This window comes from Salmo trutta, chromosome 32 (genome assembly GCF_901001165.1).
Source record: "Salmo trutta chromosome 32, fSalTru1.1, whole genome shotgun sequence".
In the NCBI taxonomy this organism is placed as follows: domain Eukaryota; kingdom Metazoa; phylum Chordata; class Actinopteri; order Salmoniformes; family Salmonidae; genus Salmo; species Salmo trutta.
In genome coordinates, this window is record NC_042988.1 from 31,845,463 (window position 1) to 31,869,776 (window position 24,314).

Here is a 24,314-nt window from a genome sequence, read left to right on the forward strand (position 1 = left end):
GATATCTTAATCATGTATTTGTACGGTATTTTTATGAAGTTTTATTTTTCCCACTAGTCCATCACAATATCTTGATAGCCTGTCCATTTATACATGCTTTAGTATCGGTTAGTTGATCAATGAAGAGGGGGTATGCTGTCCATAAATCCACTCAGAAAGCCATTTGATGACGAACGTTTTTAGAGAACCAATAATCTCCTTTCATACCAGTAATGCCCATATTCACTTTCCTTCAACTGAACATATCTACCTATTGCTGTTTTATTCAAAATGGCACCCTATTCCTTATGTAGTGCATTACCATAGCAGGGCCCTGGTCAAAAGCAGTGCACTATATAGCACAGGAGGTTGGTGGCACCTTAATTGCGGAGAATGGGCTCGTGTTAACGACTGGAGCGGAATAGGTGGAATGGTATCAAACATGGTTGCAACCTCCTGTGATATATGGTGCCAACTGGGACACGCTGTCTTCATTACGCAGGTTAGCGTATTTTCTTCTGGAGGCAGCTATGCAGAGTGGTCACTTGCTGGCACTGCCACAAAGTCATAAAATCTGATTTGAAAACGTATCCTTAAACCTAAACTTAATTTAAGACCAAAAAGCACATTTATGTGTATGAATTTTTACAATGCAGCCAGTTTTGAATTTTTTCTGTTCCATCTAGTGGAAATCGTTCAGTTCTGCCTCACGGACAAGACTCATCCCAATAAACGTCAACCTGGTTCATTACAGGGCTATCGCAGGTCATTTCCCTATTGCAGAGTGCTGTCTTAAGTTCAGTCTTCTAGATCAGTAGGGCCGGGCGCTATAACGGGCTCTGCGATTATACCAGTCCCTCTTGCTCCTCAGAGCATAGCCATGCCACTATCTCCTGCATGCCACTCTCCAGTCGTCATGCCACAGGCTTCGCTATGACCATCCCTCACAAGCTAGGACTGAACCAAGCTCTATCTGCTCAGAATCCACTGTGGATCCATGCCCACTGGTTTTCCATTTATTTTCTTCTCCATCCACTGCCACAGTGAGGCGCTATTCAGACACATAGTACTGGGAGTCGTTGGAAGAGCGGCGTGAGGAGTGGGCTGGGGAATGCTGGGCTGCTGGAGGGTTGTCCAGCACGGAGGACATGAGAGGAAGATAGAGGTCGTCCATGTTGGGCATCACAAACTCCTTCTGCAGTGGACGCAAGAACAACAAGCAATGCTAAAGAAATATACATAGATAACAATACAAGAGATGAAGACCTAGCAACTTGCAGGATCAACATATGGTGCACCTTAACACTGGTATGGTACCAGATGGCTGGGATTGGATTTATAGTATTATACATCATTTGTGACAACTGTATTAGTCAAGATATGTATAGATATGAAAATAGCTGATGTAAACACTTCTGCCCCTAACCTAGGAGTACAATAAGTCCAGACAGGAATCAAACAACCATTCTGTTGCTACAGTATCATCATGCTTGGACCTACGCTAACCCTGATCACAGCACTGTATCATGATGTCATGTTGAGGCACCACCTCACAGGTGGAGGACAGACTGACCTGAAACTCTCGACTCAGCTTCTTCTCGATCCACTCTGTGACGTGTGTGAAGGTGACCTCCCTCTCCCCTAGCATGGGACGCACACGCAGGTCCAGCCTGGGAGGCACGCGGAAACTGTACCTGTGGGGGGAGACAAAAAGAGAGGGAGAGTCAAGGAGAGAGAAAAGGAAGACGGAGAAGTCAGGGAGACAAAAATAAAGACAGAAAGACCTGTTTGAGACTTAAACAAAAACAAGAGCCAATGTACTTTTCAGTTCAGTGTATCTATAGAATGATATAAAACCACAGAACTAGAATGATTCTATTCATATGGTTAAAGCTAGCAGGTTTGCAGTACCATATCCTGTCAGTAGGGGGAGGTGGAATGTTGACAGCCAGAGTCCCTGAGAGTTCTAGAACTTCCACAGTGAGCATCAGTGGCATGTTGGAGACCTCAGCGATCTTCTTCTTGATGTACTCGTTCTCCGTGGCCTTCTGGAAGTACTTGGACGAGGCGACCTTGTCCACGAACCTCAGGAACCGTCTGCCGGTGCTCCCACCACTCCCACTGAGAGGAGTCATGAAATGCAGCACAATAAAAACACTCTTTCAAAAACACTTAGAAACGTTAAAACGCTCAACCGCGGAACTCATTTTAAAGTGAGACCAACAGTCTCATCAGTGAACAAAACAGTACAAGGGTTAACAACTTGTCATTAAAAAAAATAAAAGTTATGACCTGTGTCCCAAATGGCGCGTTATTCCTTCTATAGTGCACTACTTCTGACCAGGCCCATAGGGAATAGGGTGCCGTTTGGGACACTATCAATTTACCCATCAGTCGCTGGTGGTGGTGGCGTGCCTGTGCTCTTATCTCCCAGAGTTCCCTGGGGTTCAGTGGGCGGCACCTCCTCCTCATCAGACGAGCCGGCACTGGAGGACTCCTCATCACTGTCAGCTAATACACACAGCCTGGGCTTGGAGCTGAGACACATACAAAATATTTTAAATACTGCATTTGGATTCAAATGATTGTGAGTCATCATGAGTCATGGTACAACTTCTATCTTCGTTATAATCAGGGTTACAAAACTGTCTTCTTTATACAGGCGCACACACACACACACACACACACACACACACACACACACACACACACACACACACACACACAGCATGAGCCAAAACAGTGTATCTAAGATGCAGGCTGATCTGTGGTGTACGAGGACATGGGGATCAGGTCTTACCCTACTTGGCTGGTCTCTGAGATATCTCTGTCAGCCTCCACCCCAATGGACTTCTCCTTCCCCAGTTTACACAGGTTCAACTTCGTCTCCAGGGTCATCTGTAGGCAGCCTGTATATACCACCTCCATCTCCAACCACAGGCCTGGGGGGAGGGGTAGAGAGAGAGAGGTCTTTATGAAGGTGATACAGAAGCGAGCGAGAGATTTGTGCATGCAGTCAGGCACACACACACACACACACACACACACACACATTTTGGATCGAATCAGGATTTCCTATTCGAGACAACCATTATTGTTGTCATGTTATCATAAAGGGAAAGGGAGGGGCCAGATGTAGTATTGTCATTCTGTGTCATATGGCAAATTGAGACTAATGACAATAGTAGCCTGATGGGAAGTAGCATTAGCTTGTTATTGTGTGTGTAGGTAGATCAATGTTAAGTGGATTGCTAATCCTGCAGAGGAAGACAATGGGAAGGAGCTTTAGGATAAGTGGCACCCTATTCCCTTTATAGTGACAGACCTGGTCAAAAGTAGTGAACTCTAAAGGGAATAGGGTGTCATTTGGGACTCGGTCTTGGAGTAGGACACAAATGGGATCAAGTCAGCACTGGGTCTGGTCTGAGAAAGTAATGTGTGTGTGTGCGCTGGATGTCAATCTGAGCAGGGGAAAGATACAGATGCACACACACACCTCTATGGTCCAGTGAAGGTTTGGAGATGCTGAGCGCCTGAGGTATGCAGGTACCCATGTCCAGATCAGCCAACTTCAGTTCATTCACAAAGTACGGCAACTGTAGGAGAACATACAATAATGGTGTTCAGAAAATGGATGACATGTGCGTGCATGTTGTGTGTGTGTGTGTGTGTGTGTGTGTGTGTGTGTGTGTGTGTGTGTGTGTGTGTGTGTGTGTGTGTGTGTGTGTGTGTGTGTGTGTGTGTGTGTGTGGTGGTGGGGAGTGTGTGTGCAGGTGTGTGTGTGTGTACATGCATGCATGTGTGAGCATTCAGGTGTGAGTGTGTGTGATCGGGAGAAAAGTGAGTGATGGGGAGCTGCAGCACATGACAGCCCATGATAGAGGGAGCTGACAAGGCATTAACCCTCCTCCTCCTCTCCTCTCATCCCCCTTTCCACTGTCCAATGTTGATGGCCTGCTGCCCGCATCTGACCTCGTGCTCAACAGTATGACTGATGTATAAGTAACAAGCACAGAGCAGTACCCCAGTGCTCCAGTACCTTAGAACCCTAGTGCCCCAGTACCTTAGAACCCTAGTGCCCCAGTACCTTAGAACCCTAGTGCCCCAGTACCTTAGAACCCTAGTGCCCTAGTACCTTAGAACCCTAGTGCCCCAGTACCTTAGTACCCCAGTACCCCAGTGTCCCAGTACCCCAGTGCCCCTGTACTCAGTGCCCCAGTACCCAGTACCCAGTGCCCCAGTACCCCAGTGCCCCAGTACCCCAGTACCCCAGTGCCCCAGTACCCCAGTACCCCAGTACCCAGTTACCCAGTACCCCAGTGCCCCAGTACCCCAGTGCCCCAGTACCCCAGTACCCAGTACCCCAGTGCCCCAGTACCCAGTACCCCAGTGCCCCAGTACCCCAGTACCCCAGTACCCCAGTGCCCCAGTGCCCCAGTGCCCCAGTACCCCAGTACCCCAGTGCCCCAGTGCCCCAGTACCCAGTGCCCCAGTACCCAGTACCCCAGTGAGAGTGAGAGGATCATGCACTGAAGTTGGATTCTATAGGACTTACCATGTAGTGCAGAGATATGGAGGATATTGATATTATTTTCTTTACATACAGACATTTCCTCCATCTGTCCATTCATCCATCCACCCACCTACCTACCCACCCACCCACCCACCCACCCACCCACCCACCCACCCACTGTCCCACGAACCCATCCATCCATCCATCCATCCATCCATCCATCCATCTATCCACCAACACTCCCACCCACCCACCTACTCATCAATTCATACCCCCATCCCCAACTCCCAGACTCACCCTGATCTTACTCAGCTTCTTCTGGATCTTGTGGGCCACCAAGTCCACCCAGTACTTCTCCCGGAGGAAGTCCCAGAAGATCCTCCCCACCAGGGCATTGACCCAGGCCGGTTGGCCCTCTGCTGGGCAGCCCCCCTCTGCTGATGCCTCCTCACTGGGGAACTGGATAGAGGAGAGAACAGAACAGAGCCGGATTACAAAAACAATTTGCAGTAGGCGTGTTGATCTAGGATCAGGCCCATTTCACTACTACCTACTCTACAACAGATGCTCACCACACAGGACATCAGAACAGAACACACAGCCAAGCCAGGGTCATATTCCTTAGCGCAGACCGTAGCAAACAAGCCACAACAAATCGGTCAAATTCAGGTTGGTCCCTCCCCGTTTTGGTTGTTTGCTTCCGCTGGGTGCCCAATGAATACGACACAGCCAGGTACACTGCTCCTATTAATATCCCAGCCAGGTGATATCTGATCCATTTGGTCCACTCAGCATGTATACAGCATCTAGCTGAGTCAGTCAGTATCTATCCTCCTCTCTCCAAGGCCAAAGACTGACTGGACTGTAACTGTGGCTGTATTGATGTACTCTAATCAGTGTGAGTTATGTTAAGGATTCGAACGATGGTTAAGGGTTCAGAGGTTAAGAACCCAAAATGGTGATCTGATAAGCAGATACTGTATGTAGTGTAGTACTTTTGACCATAGCTGTATGGGGAAGAATAAACGTCTTCGTATTGAAACACCATTGAACCACCAGGTTAATAGTCCAGTCTTGTAGCGTACCTTCTTCCTGGCTGTGGGGCTTCCCTGGTCGCTGTGGCAGGGGCTGGGGCTGGGACTGCTACCCTCTAAGCCAATGAGGCGGCTCATGTAGGAGCCGTAGTCCACCAGGTCACGCAGGCCAATCAGAGGGGGAAGGTTCTCCGTACTGTCCATACTGGAGCTCCCACTGTATAACACCTCTGGGGAAGAGAGAGATGGAGAGATGGAGAGAGAGAAAGAAAGAGAGAGAGAAGGAAGGAAGTGGGGAGAGATGGAGGAGGATAGAGTGAGGGAGAAAGTAAAGAAAACAGGCGGACAGGTCAAGTGGCAGAGGGGGTAAGGAACAGGGAAGGAAGGTGGTTAAAATAGCATTACACTCAATTCAATACTAATTATATATGGAAAAATGACAAACCACAGATTCCTGTCCAGGGTATGCACACTATTCCCTATGTAGTGCACTACTTTTGACCAGGGCCCACAGGGAATAGGTTGCCATTTGGATGTAACCTACCATGTCAGTAGGGGGCAGCACGGTTTCTTACCAGACTTGGGCATGTCTCTGATTGGGCTGCTCTTGAACTCTGACCTCGAGGCTAATAGGAAGTGCTGGAACCAATCCTCCTTCTCTCTTCCTGTACGACCAAAGAGGTAGAGAGTGTCGGGGAGGCCCTGTGTCTGTGTGTCTGGGAGTGTCTGCTTGTCTGTCCTCTCCTCCTCCTCTTGCCCCTCTTCCACTCTCTCCTCCTCCTCTCTCCCCACCTCTCCCTCGGCCAGTATGATACAGATAGGGTACTTCTTATTCCAAACTCTCTTCCGTGCCAAGGCAGCAGGCAACAGGGAGACCTGGTTTGAAATAAACAAGAAATAATGAACAACTTACCGTAACAAAGCCTTTATAAACCCTTTATAAAGCCTAGATGCTTCAGAAATCCTTAAGCAAATGTCATGCTATATGGACACACTGGCCTTGCAGTTGGCCAGCTGGTAGCAGCGCGAGCGCAGGAACACGGCTTCATGGGGCAGTTCGTCGAAGGCTGCCCGTCGGGGGATGTTGGTGCGGGGGTAGGCCAGGCGTAGGCGGCTGCCCTCCAGGGTGGCATACACAGAGTGGGTGAGCGACGGGTGGTATGTCTCCGGGTCGTACACGGGCATCTCGTTCATCCAGCCCTAGAATGCATGGAGGATGTATAGTACAGGTTTGGGTTGTGTCTGGAATGGCACCCTATTCCCTATATAGTGCACTCCTTTCACCCAACACTTTCCCTAAGAGGAAAAATGGGGTTTCCGTGCTCCAACAGCAGGAGAAGAGGTGGACACCATAAGAGGTAGAGGCGCGACACTCTCTTTATTTTATCGAATACTTGTAAATAAGGTATTTCTGTTTTTTAGTTTTAATACATTTGCAAATATTTATAAAAAACTGTTTTCTCTTTGTCATTATGGAGTATTGTGTGTAGATTGATGAGGACATCATTTTATTTAATACATTTTAGAATAAGGCGGTAACTTAACAACATTTTTAAAAAGTCAAGGGGTCTGAATACTTTCCGAATGCACTGTATCTATCACAAGAGACTGGCTCTATACATGTCTCATCTATCACAGGAGACTGGCTCTATACATGTCTCATCTATCACAGGAGACTGGCTCTATACATGTCTTATCTATCACAGGAGACTGGCTCTATACATATCTCATCTATCACAGGAGACTGGCTCTATACATGTCTTATCTATCACAGGAGACTGGCTCTATACATGTCTCATCTATCACAGGAGACTGGCTCTATACATGTCTTATCTATCACAGGAGACTGGCTCTATACATGTCTCATCTATCACAGGAGACTGGCTCTATACATGTCTCATCTATCACAAAAGACTGGCTCTATACATGTCTCATCTATCACAGGAGACTGGCTCTATACATGTCTCATCTATCACAGGAGACTGGCTCTATACATGTCTCATCTATCACAGGAGACTGGCTCTATACATGTCTTATCTATCACAGGAGACTGGCTCTATACATGTCTCATCTATCACAGGAGACTGGCTCTATACATGTCTCATCTATCACAGGAGACTGGCTCTATACATATCTCATCTATCACAGGAGACTGGCTCTATACATGTCTCATCTATCACAGGAGACTGGCTCTATACATGTCTCATCTATCACAGGAGACTGGCTCTATACATGTCTCATCTATCACAGGAGACTGGCTCTATACATGTCTCATCTATCACAGGAGACTGGCTCTATACATGTCTCATCTATCACAGGAGACTGGCTCTATACATGTCTCATCTATCACAGGAGACTGGCTTTATACATGTCTCATCTATCACAGGAGACTGGCTCTATACATATGTTGTGTCTTTGGCATCATTAAAACTTAATACATATTTATCAAATAACTCTCTGTAATTATTATTACGCGATTAAACTGATTAATCGTGTAACTGTAATTAACTAGGAGGTCGGGGGACCAAGGAAAATATTCAGATTACAAAGTTAAAATTTTCCTAATATAACTTTCAGATATCATAATATCTGATCTATTAGTCTTCAGATTAATGATGTATTCTTTACCTCATCAGTCTCATTCCAAACGTCGTAAATTGTTGGTTATCTGCACGAACCCAGTCTTCACTATGAGTCATCCATACATCAATTGTCTTAAAATCATTTATTTACTAACTAAGTAATTCACAGAAATGCATAACAAACAGTAGCTATGGTTACAAGGAAATGATAGGAGAATGTCCCCTAGTGGGCTAAACCGGCATGGCGGCTTGTTAGACAAAAGGTTGATAAGAGTTGATAATTATAACAATTGATATGCTAATCCTTTGCACATGAACACTCACTCATTCGGGAACAATTGCAATCAATATATATATTTACGTTCAGTGTGTCGTCAGGATCTTTGTTGAAAAGTTTGTTCTGTTGGAGAGTTTTGTCCTCGCGTTCTCTCTCTCTCTCTCTCTCTCTCTCTCTCTCTCGGTTAGAATGGATATTTCGAAGTGACATTCATTAATGTCGTTATCGGACAGATGTTTCGTCGGTCTTCGCGTTCAATGATACCGAATTCCTAGCTGCAGACTAGTAATTAATATCAAAGACTTGTTATTATTCTGTCGGTATCAATAATCTAAGAGTTTAACCACGTGGTATGGTTAAAGTTCAGAACGAGGAATGCATGGTCAAACCTTCAGCCAACTCATAATGGAGGTCAGCTCGGTCTGGTGATAGAAACCCTGGGTGGGGGTTATATTCGGAATAGCAGAAAAACGCTGTCTCATGACGCCAGGTCCCGTCTGTTCAAGGGGGCGTGCCGATGGCTTGGTGAAACTTTAAACAGAAATACAATTCTCTCACATTAACATCTTACAAGCATCCCAACAAATTCCAAATAGCTTTATCCTTATTCATTCATTTTTATACAACCATTAGATGTAAGTCTCACAACTGAGGCTATTATATAAACAGAGCCATGGTAATGTGGCCGTATTGTCTCTCATGAGCTTCACAACATTGTACCAAACGGTCCAGTTCGTAGCTGGATTCTTCACCTATCTTTTATACCTTCTCCAGAACATAAATGTCGTTCGGTTCTCCAGTCCTGTGAGGTGGAAGAATTCCTGGGTTCTTTCTATGAAACCCACTCTGTCTCAAAACTGTGGCCATGAGGTAGGACCTTCTTTTAGGAATTTACTCACAGAGCCTGGGTAGGGGGAGGTAGGGGGTGGTGCATAGAAAACCCAAAGAGGGCAACGTCATGACACATGTCTCATCTATCACAGGAGACTGTCTCTATACATGTCTCATTAATCACAGGAGACTGGCTCTATACATGTCTCATCTATCACAGGAGACTGTCTCTATACATGTCTCATTAATCACAGGAGACTGGCTCTATACATGTCTCATCTATCACAGGAGACTGGCTCTATACATGTCTTATCTATCACAGGAGACTGGCTCTATACATGTCTCATCTATCACAGGAGACTGGCTCTATACATGTCTCATCTATCACAGGAGACTGGCACTATACATGTCTTATCTATCACAGGAGACTGGCTCTATACATGTCTCATTAATCACAGGAGACTGGCTCTATACATGTCTCATCTATCACAGGAGACTGTCTCCATACATGTCTCATTAATCACAGGAGACTGGCTCTATACATGTCTCATCTATCACAGGAGACTGGCTTTATACATGTCTCATCTATCACAGGAGACTGGCACTATACATGTCTTATCTATCACAGGAGACTGGCTCTATACTTGTCTTATCTATCACAGGAGACTGGCTCTAGTGCTCTGGGCTATTGCCTGGTAAGTTTTTTTGTTTGTTAGTGTTTTTCTCTCACTCTAATAAACTCACCTTATTTTCACTTTCTTATATTGTGTTCACTTGGGCAGTCACAGCTGTTCATTGATGTTTACTTTTGCTATTGTTGTTTACAGTTGCTTACCATGAATTATCTCGTAAAGGTGATATGTACATTGACATTTTTGTTTTTGTCAGATATTGTGGCAGTTAACTTTCACAGTCAGCAAATCTGTCTCAAATCTGTCTTCCTTCCCTGCTGTAATTGTTCTAGTAAAACCCTTCCTAGTATTACCTGAATACTCATTGGTTATTGAGCGCCGTGATTTACCTGTAGTCAAATCTGTGGCAGTGAAACCAGAGCCAGGGGCAGCTCTCTATTACCCCTTTACACTACTGAGCCACGTGGAGCTGTACTGGACTGGCATGCTTACACCTCCATCAAAGTTGCTGGAAAGAAAAATATGAAATAAAATATTCAAGCCAGACCAGTACAGGTTGGGTCGGCCCTACAGTGTGAATCAGGTATGTTTCTGTTCCTCTGAGGCAGAACTCAGGCTTAGGGCTTAGGTAACGTAGTCACGCTGTTACATTAATCTGCTTGTCTGGCATGTCTGATTGGTCACCTACTGGACTTGGAAGACACACAGAAATTGATAATAAAAAGATTGTGGGGGCTGTTTTGTTAGACTTCAGTGCGGCCTTTGACATTATCGATCATAGTCTGCTGCTGGCAAAACATATGTGTTATGGCTTTACACCCCCTGCTATATTGTGGATAAAGAGTTACCTGTCTAACAAAACACAGAGGGTGTTCTTTAATGGAAGCCTCTCCAACATAATCCAGGTAGAATCAGGAATTCCCCAAGGCAGCTGTCAAGGCCCTTTACTTTTTTCAATCTTTACTAATGAATTGCCACTGGCTTTGAGGAAAGCCAGAGTGTCAATTTATGCGAATGACTCAACACTATACATGTCAGCTACTACAGCGACTGAAATTACAGCAACACTTAACAAAGAGTTGCAGTTAGTTTCAGAGTGTGTGGTAGGAATAAGTTAGTCCTAAATATTTCTAAAACTAAAAGCATTGTATTTGGGACAAATCATTCACTAAACCCTAAACCTCAACTAAATCTTGTAATAAATCATGTGGAAATTGAGCAAGCTGAGGTGACTAAACTGCTTGGAGTAATCCTGGATTGTAAACTGTCATGGTCAAAACATATTGATAAAACAGTAGCTAAGATGGGGAGAAGTATGTCCCTGATAAGACGCTGCTCTACCTTCTTAACAGCACTGTCAACAAGACAGGTCCTACAGGCCCTAGTTTAATCGCACCTGTTCAGTCGTGTGGTCAGGTGCCACAAAAAAGGATTTAGGAAAATTGCAATTAGTTCAGAACAGGGCAGCACGGCTGGAGAGCTAATATTAATAATATGCATGTCAATCTCTCCTGTCTCAAAGTGGAATAGACATTGACTTCATCACTGCTTGTATTTATGAGAGGTATTGACATGTTGAATGCACCAAGCTGTCTGTTTGAACTACTGGTGCACAGCATGGACACCCATGCATACCCCACAAGACATGCCACCAGAGGTCTCTTCACAGTCCCCAAGTCCAGAACAGACTACATAGAGCCATGACTACATGGAACTCTATTCCACATCAAGTAACTCATGCAAGCAGTAAAATTTGATTTAAAAAAAACAGATTAAAATACACCTTATGGAACAGCGGGGACTGTGAAGCAACACAAACATAGGCACAGACATATGCATACACACACACACACATGATAGCATACGCACTATACACACACACGTACACATGGATTTTGTACTGTATATATGTGGTAGTGGTGGAGTAGGGGCCTGAGGGCACATGGTCTGTGAATGTATTGTTATGTTTTTAAAATTGTATAAACTACATTAATAATAAATAATACGTACAAATACAAATATAGATACTTGCATCTTATGTACTAAGTTGTATACATGCATACTGTAAACTGAAATACAACACTGAATGCAGCATGCAACATTGTATTGGCTTATAGCCTTAAAAGCTTCAACCTAATTTGACTGTTTTGCAGTGTTCTACTGAGCTAATGTGTGTTTCTATATCTTGGGTTCAGCTTAGAGCCAACTGAACTAATCAAGACAGAAATATCACAGCTGCTACAGCTAATGAACTGGGAGATGACACACACACACACACACATACACACATACACACACACACACACGCACACGCACACACACATGCACGCACGCATTTGACAAACAATTATGAAAAACGATACAAAGCACAGAGTGACAACACAGGTGGAAGTCTGCCACGCGGATAGACAGACGTTAAACCACAACCAATCCACAATCAATCCATCAGACTAGCAAGTCAACTGGCCTAGATACAGAGGGTTTTAAACTGGGCTCTGCAGGTTATTAGCACTGTGTAGCTCCAGCTCTAGATACCCAAGGGCCAGAGGGAACACAGGGACTACCTGGGCTACAGTAGACTGAGATGTGCTGTATCTGGACCGGGCGGCTATAAGCCCCTCATTCCTCACGAATCAAAGGCCAAGGGGCAGAGGATGTACAGGAACTACATGGGCTACAACTGAGGGAGATGGTATACGTCCCAAATGGCATCCTGTCCCCTATGTAGTGCACCACCTTTTAACAGGGCCCTGGTCAAAAGTAGTGCACTACAAAGGGAATAGGCTGCTATTGCGGAAGCAGCCCCATGGCTGTAAGCCCCTCAGTTCTCACTATCCTCTCTAATCAGCACCTGGCCTCATTCACTCACCCATTCACAGAAACAAAGGTCTCTACTCCTCCACTCTATAGAGACAAAGACAGTAGTAATGCTTGTTACCATAGATACAGTATGTGGCTCGTGCTTTGGTTCATGAGACAGAAATGTATCAACTATAAAAAATACAAAATAAATGATGAAAGCCTGTTCTCTTTGTATTTTTTTAAGGGCTGACCGTCTGTCTGTCTATCTATCTGTCTGTCTGTCTGTCTGTCTGTCTGTCTGTCTGTCTGTCTGTCTGTCTGTCTGTCTGTCTGTCTGTCTGTCTGTCTGTCTGTCTGTCTGTCTGTCTGTCTGTCTGTCTGTCTGTCTGTCTGTCTGTCTGTCTGTCTGTCTGTCTGTCTGTGACAATCTGTCTGTCCGTCCGTCCGTCCGTCTGTCTGTGTTTACCTACTGTAACTCTATCAATCTATGTTACTTGTGTGTGTAACCACTCCCATATCCTCAAACTCACCTCCAGGACTGCATCTGTGCGCGGCCCACCAACAGGGTTTGAGGGCAGCAGGCTGTTGTCTTGGGACCACCGGGCCCCTGTAGTGCCCCAGGGGGGCAAAGCTCTGGAGCGCGGACGGGGCGTTAACACCAGGACCACCACCAACCCTAACAGGAACCCACATGCTAGCCCCAGGGACAGCCCAGTCACATAGGAGGGCAGAGGGAGCACAAAGAACCCGTAGGCAAGTACGCCCACAAACAAGAGCCAGCGGACAGGCACTGAGGCCACAGGAACCCCAGGAATCCTACCTCGAGCCTGGGGACGGGTTCCTCGATGCTGGCCTCTGGTACCAGCTCCACTGGATCCGCCCCCCTGGACCTCTACCACCTGGATGAGGTCTCCATTGGTGCAGATCTCGTAGAGGCTATCCCCCAGCTGGCTGTGGTGCTCTGGGGAAAGTGAGGGCTTCAAAGGGCCCCTCCTGGGTCTCCTTAGTGGAGTTTCACACACACCCAGTTCGCTGTCTGTTCCACGTCTGTATCTTACTTGTGTCTCTGTGCTCCCGTCTTCAATGTTCAATGGGGTCCCACTCCCACTACCTCCACAGCTACCAAGGGAGGCAGGTGAGTCCCCGACCCCCCCAGACACCTTCTGTTTCGGGCTCCCCGAGCTCGACTCGTCCCCCATCATTTTACCCCACATGCTCATGGGGTCCTGTATGGCCTCCGAGAACTTCCTCCGCGTGTCCTCAAACTCGATCATCAGGGAACTTCCTTTGGGCTCCGTGGGGGAGACGGGGGACGGGGGTGCCATCCAGCTATCATTCCCAGAACCAGCCTCCTGGAGCTTGGGTTGGGTCTGAGTGAACTGCTTCCAGGGGTGCATGTGGAGCTTGGAGTCCGACTTGGAGAGGTAGACCTCGGGCTCGAGGTGGGAGATCTCGGTGGAGAGGGACTTGACCAGGCTGAGGAGGGGTTTGGAGCTTCTCAAGGAACCAGTGTCTTTGGTCTGCAGCTCTGTGGAGGAGGACTTCACCAGGCTGGGGGGTGGCGACGAGGCCATGGCCAGGTCAGCCAGGGAGCCTGGAGAGGAGGGGGAGAGGGGGATGTGGAAGTCCGAGGAGCGGCGTCCCTGGCCTGGCTCCAGCCCCAAACCTAGCCCCAGGCCTGAGTCGGGCCTACTGTCCCTGGCCTCCATGACTCCAGGCTTGTCTTTGGAGAAGGCCACGGTAGGGCCCTCGCCCTCATCATGGCGCTCCAGAAAGATAAGCTCACTGTCCTCCATGCTGTTCTTCTCTCTGCCTCTGACAGTTTGTAAGACTGTGTTTGTTACTTAATATCCACAGTACTCACATTCAATCTGAAATATGGTTCCATCCTTCTCTCAGTTTTCATGTATTGAAGATGTGTATATTTTTCTGCTGTAGCTATGGAGACGTGGTCCCCCAAACACAGTGGTTGGCTCTAGGGTAGTAAGACATGGTGCTGGGGATCAGTGGATGCTGCACGGTCTGTCATCACTCAACCTCAGGACTCTGGAGACATGGGGAAGAAAGGAAGGCGACATTGAGTGATATTTTCCTATTCATCAAACATCAATCAAAAATGTTATATAACATAATAAAACACTCATATTAGTAACATCACCCTGATTGAGGATGATGGATGTCAATCACACACACACACACACACACACACACACACACACACATCCCTGAAGGAGGACAGTAGAGGTTGTGTCCCAAGTGGAACCATATTCCCTACAGGGTGCAATTTGGGACATAGCATCAGTGTCTGGGACATAGCGCCCTGCAGGTTTCTTCATCCTGGGTATCTGACACTGTCCCCCCCCCCCCCCCCCACACTGTCCACACCATCCAACACCAGACAGACTGTTCCCCCCCACACCATCCAACACTAGTCAGACTGTTCCCCCCCACACCATCCAACACCAGACAGACTGTTCCCCCCCACACCATCTAACACTAGACAGACTGTTCCCCCCACACCATCCAACACTAGACAGACTGTCCCCCCCCACAACATCCAACACTAGAGAGACTGTTCCCCCCCACATCATCTAACACTAGACAGACTGTTCCCCCCACACCATCCAACACTAGACAGACTGTTCCCCCCCACACCATCCAACACTAGACAGACTGTTCCTCCCCACCCCCCCACACCATCCAACACTAGACAAACTGTCCCTCCCACACCATCCAACACTAGACAGACTGTTCCCCCCACACCATCCAACACTAGAGACTGTTCCCCCCACACCATCCAACACTAGACAGACTGTTCCCCCCCCCCACCCCCCCACACCATCCAACACTAGACAAACTGTCCCCCCCCACACCATCCAACACTAGACAGACTGTTCCCCCCCACACCATCCAACACTAGAGACTGTTCCCCCCACACCATCCAACACTAGACAGACTGTTCCCCCCCACCCCCCCACACCATCCAACACTAGACAAACTGTCCCCCCCACACCATCCAACACTAGACAGACTGTTCCCCCCACACCATCCAACACTAGACAGACTGTTCCCCCCACACCATCCAACACTAGACAAACTGTTCCCCCACAACATCTAACACTAAACAGACTGTTCCCCCCCACACCATCCAACACTAGTGTCATGACATTGGCCTGTGGGTAAGGTTTATGACCCCCCCATAAATACCTTTCTCCCTTCCTTCTCTCTCTGACTCTACTGAAGGACTCTTGAATAGCCTTTGTTAAACATAGAGAGTCTGGGAACATCAAACAAGTGGGGGGAAAGGAACCATATTTCGGTAATAGAACCAGTTGAAAATATGTGTTGGTACTTAATGTATATGATGTCTGTTCGGTTGTCATCTGAGACATTATGACTGATGACAGGACGACATAAACTGTATCTGGGAAAGTCTACACATTCTAGTTATCAGATTCACATGGAATTGTTGTGCAAATTAAATGTTTGAATATGAAACTATTTGTATAAGATTAAATGTAATTTTAGCTTCCAAATGAGAGAATTTGGTTTTCATAAGGTTAGAGCCCTGCTCAATCAGTAGCCTGCCCCTGTGAAGAGACATGGGTTATAAACTATGAAACACACCCTTCTCTCCCTCCACTATATAAGCCCTTGACGAAAATATAACCTCCTGTTCTGAGGACGATAGGACGATGGTCCATACGTTAAAAAGGACTAACATGTCAACTACAAAACTAAGCCAACCTCAGCGTGAGCTTTGGTTGTGAATGGTATGAACTTTGAACTCTTATTCACTAAAGAAGTGAGACCTCCTAGCCATTGAGTTAGCAACAGCAGCTGTAAACGTGGGCTAGGAAAGGACGGACGACGTATCCAGTCTAACACACAACGAAGATACTACAACGTATCCAATTTACCACCAGAGACATTCTTCCGAGGACAGGAAGATCTCTGTTGGCCAACACCGCCAGCATCTACGACCAACCTACCGAAGCGCAGCTCAGAGTAAATATTTATTGCATTTTCCTTTTCCAAATGGGCAGTAATTTAGAATGCATAAGATACTGTATTTACGATAGCACAGCTTCTCCCTTTGTTCCTCAGTCTTCCCGCTCTTTCATTCAAGCCCAACCCCCTCTCTTTGTGTAACAAGCCATCATACAGGTTCTGTCCACCAGGGATGTGTTCTGTATGACATAATTTGCATTCTGTGTATATGTAATTCTGTGTGATTAGTTAGGTATTTAGTAAATAAATAATTAAACCCAATTTTGTATTGCTGACTCAACTTGTTAGCCAGAGTTCGTGAAGATAAGCAAGAATTTACAACTTTCAGATGAGACTGAAATAAGGTGACGATTAATATTGACTGCAATTGATGTAAAATTTTACTAGGTCTTTCAGAGTTTATTCGGAAGATAACAGCTCTATAAACACTCTTTCGTGGTGCCCCGACTTTCTAGTTAATTACATTTACATGATTAGCTCAATCAGGTAATATTAATTACAGAGAAAGGATTTTATAGAATAGCATGTCATATCACTAAATCCGGCATAGCCAAAGACACGACACTAGACAGACTGTTCCCCCCACACCATCCAACACTAGACAGACTGTTCCCCCACCACCATCCAACACTAGACAGAATGTTCCCCCCCACACCATCCAACACCAGACAGACTGTTCCCCCCACACCATCCAACACTAGACAAACTGTCCCCTCCCACACCATCCAACACTAGAGACTGTTCCCCCCCACACCATCCAACACTAGACAGACTGTTCCCCCCACACCATCCAACACTAGACAGACTGTTCCCCCCACAACATCCAACACTAGAGAGACTGTTCCCCCCCACACCATCCAACACTAGACAGACTGTTCCCCCCCACACCATCCAACACTAGACAAACTGTTCACCCCCACACCATCCAACACCAGACAGACTGTTCCCCCCACACCATCCAACACTAGACAAACTGTCCCCTCCCACACCATCCAACACTAGAGACTGTTCCCCCCACACCATCCAACACTAGACAGACTGTTCCCCCCCACACCATCCAACACTAGACAAACTGTTCCCCCCCACACCATCCAACACTAGACAGACTGTTCCCCCCCACACCATCCAACACTAGACAAACTGTTCCCCCCACACCATCCAACACTAGACAAACTGTCCCCCCCACACCATCCAACACTAGAGACTGTTCCCCCCCCACACCATCCAACACTAGACAGACTGTTCCCCCGCACACCATCCAACACCAGACAGACTGTTCCCCCCACACCATCCAACACTAGACAGACTGTTCCCCCCCACACCATCCAACACCAGACAGACTGTTTCCCCCCACACCATCCAACACTAGACAGACTGTTCCCCCCCCACACCATCCAACACTAGACAAACTGTTCCCCCCCACACCATCCAACACTAGACAAACTGTCCCCCCCACACCATCCAACACTAGAGACTGTTCCCCCCCACACCATCCAACACTAGACAGACTGTTCCCCCCACACCATCCAACACCAGACAGACTGTTCCCCCCACACCATCCAACACTAGACAGACTGTTTCCCCCCCACACCATCCAACACCAGACAGACTGTTCCCCCCCACACCATCCAACACTAGACAGACTGTTCCTCCCCACACCATCCAACACTAGACAAACTGTTCTCCCCCACACCATCCAACACTAGACAAACTGTTCCCCCCACAACATCCAACACTAGAGAGACTGTTCCCCCCCACATCATCCAACACTAGACAGACTGTTCCCCCCCCACACCATCCAACACTAGACAAACTGTTCCCCCCCACACCATCCAACACTAGACAAACTGTCCCCCCCACACCATCCAACACTAGAGACTGTTCCCCCCCACACCATCCAACACTAGACAGACTGTTCCCCCCACACCATCCAACACCAGACAGACTGTTCCCCCCACACCATCCAACACTAGACAGACTGTTCCCCCCCCACACCATCCAACACCAGACAGACTGTTCCCCCCACACCATCCAACACTAGACAGACTGTTCCTCCCCACACCATCCAACACTAGACAAACTGTTCTCCCCCACACCATCCAACACTAGACAAACTGTTCCCCCCACAACATCCAACACTAGAGAGACTGTTCCCCCCCACATCATCCAACACTAGACAGACTGTTCCCCCCCACACCATCCAACACTAGACAAACTGTCCCCCCCACAACATCCAACACTAGAGACTGTTCACCCCCACACCATCCAACACTAGACAGACTGTACCCCCCACACCATCCAACACTAGACAGACTGTTCCCCCCCACACCATCCAACACTAGACAGACTGTTCCCCCCACACCATCCAACACTAGACAGACTGTTCCCCCCACACCATCCAACACTAGAGAGACTGTTCCCCAACACACCATCCAACACTTGACAAACTTTCCCCCCCACACCATCCAACACTAGACAGACTGTTGCCCCCACACCATCCAACACTAGACAGACTGTTGCCCCACAACATCCAACACTAGACAGACTGTTCCCCCCCCACACCATCCAACACCAGACAGACTGTTCCCCCCACACCATCCAACACTAGACAAACTGTCCCCTCCCACACCATCCAACACTAGAGACTGTTCTCCCCCACACCATCCAACACTAGACAGACTGTTCCCCCCACACCATCCAACACTAGACAGACTGTTCCCCCCCACACCATCCAACACTAGACAGACTGTTCCCCCCCCACACCATCCAACACTAGACAAACTGTTCCCCCCCACACCATCCAACACCAGACAGACTGTTCCCCCCACACCATCCAACACTAGACAAACTGTCCTCTCCCACACCATCCAACACTAGAGACTGTTTCCCCCCCCACACCATCCAACACGAGACAGACTGTTCCCCCCACACCTCCAACACTAGAACGACTGTTCCACCCCCACACCATCCAACACTAGACAAACTGTTCCCCCCCACACCATCCAACACTAGACAGACTGTTCCCCCCCACACCATCCAACACTAGACAAACTGTTCCCCCCACACCATTCCAAACACTAGACACAAACTGTCCCCCACACCATCCAACACTAGAGACGGTCCCCCCACACCATCCAACACTAGACAGACTGTTCCCCCCGCCAACACCATCCAACACTAGACAGACTGTTCCCCCCACACCATCCAACACCAGACAGACTGTTCCCCCCACACCATCCAACACTAGACAGACTGTTCCCCCCCACACCATCCAACACCAGACAGACTGTTCCCCCCACACCATCCAACACTAGACAGACTGTTTCCCCCCCACACCATCCAACACTAGACAAACTGTTTCCCCCCCACAACATCCAACACTAGACAGACTGTTCCCCCCCCACATCATCCAACACTAGACAGAACTGTTCCCACCCACACCATCCAACACTAGACAAACTGTCCCCCCCACAACATCCACACTAGAGACTGTTCACCCCCACACCATCCAACACTAGACAGACTGTACCCCCCACACCATCCAACACTAGACATACTGTTCCCCCCCACACCATCCAACACCAGACAGACTGTTCCCCCCACACCATCCAACACTAGAGAGACTGTTCCCCAACACAACATCAAACACTTGACAAACTGTCCCCCCCACACCATCCAACACTAGACAGACCTGTTCCCCCCCACACCATCCAACACTAGACAGACTGTTGCCCCACAACATCCAACACTAGACAGACTGTTCCCCCCCACACCATCCAACACTAGACAGACTGTTCCCCCCCACACCATCCAACACTAGACAGACTGTTCCCCCCCACACCATCCAACACTAGACAGACTGTTCCCCCCCACACCATCCAACACTAGACAAACTGTCCCCCCCACACCATCCAACACTAGAGACTGTTCCCCCCCACACCATCCAACACTAGACAGACTGTTCCCCCCACACCATCCAACACTAGACAGACTGTTCCCCCCACACCATCCAACACTAGACAGACTGTTTCCCCCCACACCATCCAACACTAGACAGACTGTTCCCCCACACACCATCCAAAACCAGACAGACTGTTCCCCCCACACCATCCAACACTAGACAAACTGTCCCCCCCCACACCATCCAACACTAGACAGACTGTTCCCCCCCCCACACCATCCAACACTAGACAGACTGTTCCCCCCCACACCATCCAACACTAGACAGACTGTTCCCCCCCACACCATCCAACACTAGACAAACTGTCCCCCCCACACCATCCAACACTAGAGACTGTTCCCCCCCCACACCATCCAACACTAGACAGACTGTTTCCCCCCACACCATCCAACACTAGACAGACTGTTCCCCCCACACCATCCAACACTAGACAGACTGTTCTCCACACACCATCCAAAACCAGACAGACTGTTCCCCCCACACCATCCAACACTAGACAGACTGTTCCCCCCACAACATCCAACACTAGAGAGACTGTTCCCACACCATCCAACACTAGACAGACTGTTCCCCCCCACACCATCCAACACTAGACAGACTGTTCCCCCCCACACCATCCAACACTAGACAAACTGTTCACCCCCACACCATCCAACACTAGACAGACTGTTCCCCCCACACCATGCAACACTAGACAGACTGTTCCCCCCCCACACCATCCAACACTATACAAACTGTCCTCCCCACACCATCCAACACTAGAGACTGTTTCCCCCCCACACCATCCAACACTAGACAGACTGTTCCCCCGCACACCATCCAACACTAGACAGACTGTTCCCCCCACACCATCCAACACTAGACAGACTGTTCTCCCCCACACCATCCAACACTAGACAGACTGTTCCCCCCCACACCATCCAACACCAGACAGACTGTTCCCCCCACACCATCCAACACTAGACAGACTGTTCCCCCCCACACCATCCAACACTAGACAAACTGTTCTCCCCTACACCATCCAACACTAGACAAACTGTTCCCCCCACAACATCCAACACTAGAGAGACTGTTCCCCCCCACATCATACAACACTAGACAGACTGTTCCCCCCCACACCATCCAACACTAGACAGACTGTTCCCCCCCACAACCATCCAACACTAGACAAACTGTCCCCCCCACACCATCCAACACTAGAGACTGTTCCCCCCCACACCATCCAACACTAGACAGACTGTACCCCCCACACCATCCAACACTAGACAGACTGTTCCCCCCCACACCATCCAACACTAGACAGACTGTTACCCCCACACCATCCAACACTAGACAGACTGTTCCCCCCCACACCATCCAACACCAGACAGACTGTTCCCCCCACACCATCCAACACTAGACAAACTGTCCCCCCACACCATCCAACACTAGAGACTGTTCCCCCCCACACCATCCAACACTAGACAGACTGTTCCCCCCACACCATCCAACACTAGACAGACTGTTCCCCCCACAACATCCAACACTAGAGAGACTGTTCCCACACCATCCAACACTAGACAGACTGTTCCCCCCCACACCATCCAACACTAGACAGACTGTTCCCCCCCACACCATCCAACACTAGACAAACTGTTCCCCCCCACACCATCCAACACTAGACAGACTGTTCCCCCACACCATCCAACACTAGACAGACTGTTCCCCCCCCACACCATCCAACACTAGACAAACTGTCCTCCCACACCATCCAACACTAGAGACTGTTCCCCCCCACACCATCCAACACTAGACAGACTGTTCCCCCCGCACACCATCCAACACTAGACAGACTGTTCCCCCCACACCATCCAACACTAGACAGACTGTTCTCCCCACACCATCCAACACTAGACAGACTGTTCCCCCCACACCATCCAACACCAGACAGACTTTCCCCCACACCATCCAACACTAGACAGACTGTTCCCCCCCACACCATCCACACTAGACAAACTGTTCTCCCCTACACCATCCAACACTAGACAAACTGTTCCCCCACAACATCCAACACTAGAGAGACTGTTCCCCCCCACATCATACAACACTAGACAGACTGTTCCCACCACACCATCCAACACTAGACAGACTGTTCCCCCCCACACCATCCAACACTAGACAAACTGTCCCCCCCACACCATCCAACACTAGAGACTGTTCCCCCCCACACCATCCAACACTAGACAGACTGTACCCCCCACACCATCCAACACTAGACAGACTGTTCCCCCCCACACCATCCAACACTAGACAGACTGTTACCCCCACACCATCCAACACTAGACAGACTGTTCCCCCCCACACCATCCAACACCAGACAGACTGTGCCCCCCACACCATCCAACACTAGACAACTGTCCCCCCACACCATCCAACACTAGAGACTGTTCCCCCCACACCATCCAACACTAGACAGACTGTTCCCCCCACACCATCCAACACTAGACAGACTGTTCCCCCCACACCATCCAACACTAGACAAACTGTTCCCCCCCTACATCATCCAACACTAGACAGACTGTTCCCCCCACACCATCCAACACTAGACAGACTGTTCCCCCCCACACCATCCAATACCAGACAGACTGTTCCCCCCACACCATCCAACACTAGACAGACTGTTCCCCCCACACCATCCAACACTAGACAGACTGTTCCCCCACACCATCCAACACTAGACAGACTGTTCCCCCCTACACACCATCCAATACCAGACAGACTGTTCCCCCCACACCATCCAACACTAGACAGACTGTTCCCCCCCACACCATCCAACACTAGACAGACTGTTCCCCCCACACCATCCAACACTAGACAGACTGTTCCCCCCCACACCATCCAACACCAGACAGACTGTTCCCCCCCCACACCATCCAACACTAGACAGACTGTTCCCCCCCCACACCATCCAACACTAGACAAACTGTTCCCCCCCACAACATCCACACTAGACAGACTGTTCCCTCCCCCCCACACCATCCAACACTAGACAAACTGTTCTCCCCCACACCATCCAACACTAGACAGACTGTTCCCCCCCACACCATCCAACACTAGAGCCTGTTCCCCCCCACACCATCCAACACTAGACAAACTGTTCCCCCCCCACATCATCCAACAATAGACAGACTGTTCCCCCCCCACACCATCCAACACTAGACAAACTGTTCCCCCCCCCACACCATCCAACACTAGACAGACTGTTCCCCCCCCCACACCATCCAACACTAGACAAACTGTTCCCCCCCACACCATCCAACACATAACAAACTGTCCCCCCACACCATCCAACACTAGAGACTGTTCCCCCCCACAACCATCCAACACTAGACAGACTGTTCCCCCGCACACCATCCAACACTAGACAGACTGTTCCCCCCCCACATCCAACACTAGACAAACTGTTCTCCCCTACACCATCCACACTAGACAAACTGTTCCCCCCACAACATCCAACACTAGAGAGACTGTTCCCCCCCACATCATACAACACTAGACAGACTGTTCCCCCCCCCACACCATCCACACTAGACAGACTGTTCCCCCCCACACCATCCAACACTAGACAGACTGTTCCCCCCACACCATGCAACACTAGACAACTGTTCCCCCCACACCATCCAACACTAGACAAACTGTCCTCCCCACACCAT

At 48.7% G+C, this 24,314-nt stretch overlaps 1 protein-coding gene across 1 annotated transcript in view; it reads right to left on the bottom strand.

Moving 5' to 3' along the window:
* Positions 1–25: 25 nt before the first annotated feature.
* The window catches only part of LOC115171709 (testis-expressed protein 2-like), a 43,242-nt gene continuing 18,953 nt past the window's right edge, over positions 26–24,314 (bottom strand). The window contains exons 2-12 of the mRNA XM_029728773.1: positions 13,181–14,696; positions 6,526–6,726; positions 6,102–6,402; positions 5,578–5,756; positions 4,790–4,951; positions 3,476–3,575; positions 2,780–2,921; positions 2,367–2,516; positions 1,891–2,100; positions 1,553–1,673; positions 26–1,174 (exon numbers count right to left, since the gene is read on the bottom strand). Of these exons, the coding sequence (XP_029584633.1) occupies positions 1,031–1,174; positions 1,553–1,673; positions 1,891–2,100; positions 2,367–2,516; positions 2,780–2,921; positions 3,476–3,575; positions 4,790–4,951; positions 5,578–5,756; positions 6,102–6,402; positions 6,526–6,726; positions 13,181–14,446 (2,976 nt within the window). The 5' untranslated portion in view covers positions 14,447–14,696 and the 3' untranslated portion in view covers positions 26–1,030. The remainder of the gene's footprint in view (positions 1,175–1,552; positions 1,674–1,890; positions 2,101–2,366; positions 2,517–2,779; positions 2,922–3,475; positions 3,576–4,789; positions 4,952–5,577; positions 5,757–6,101; positions 6,403–6,525; positions 6,727–13,180; positions 14,697–24,314) is intronic.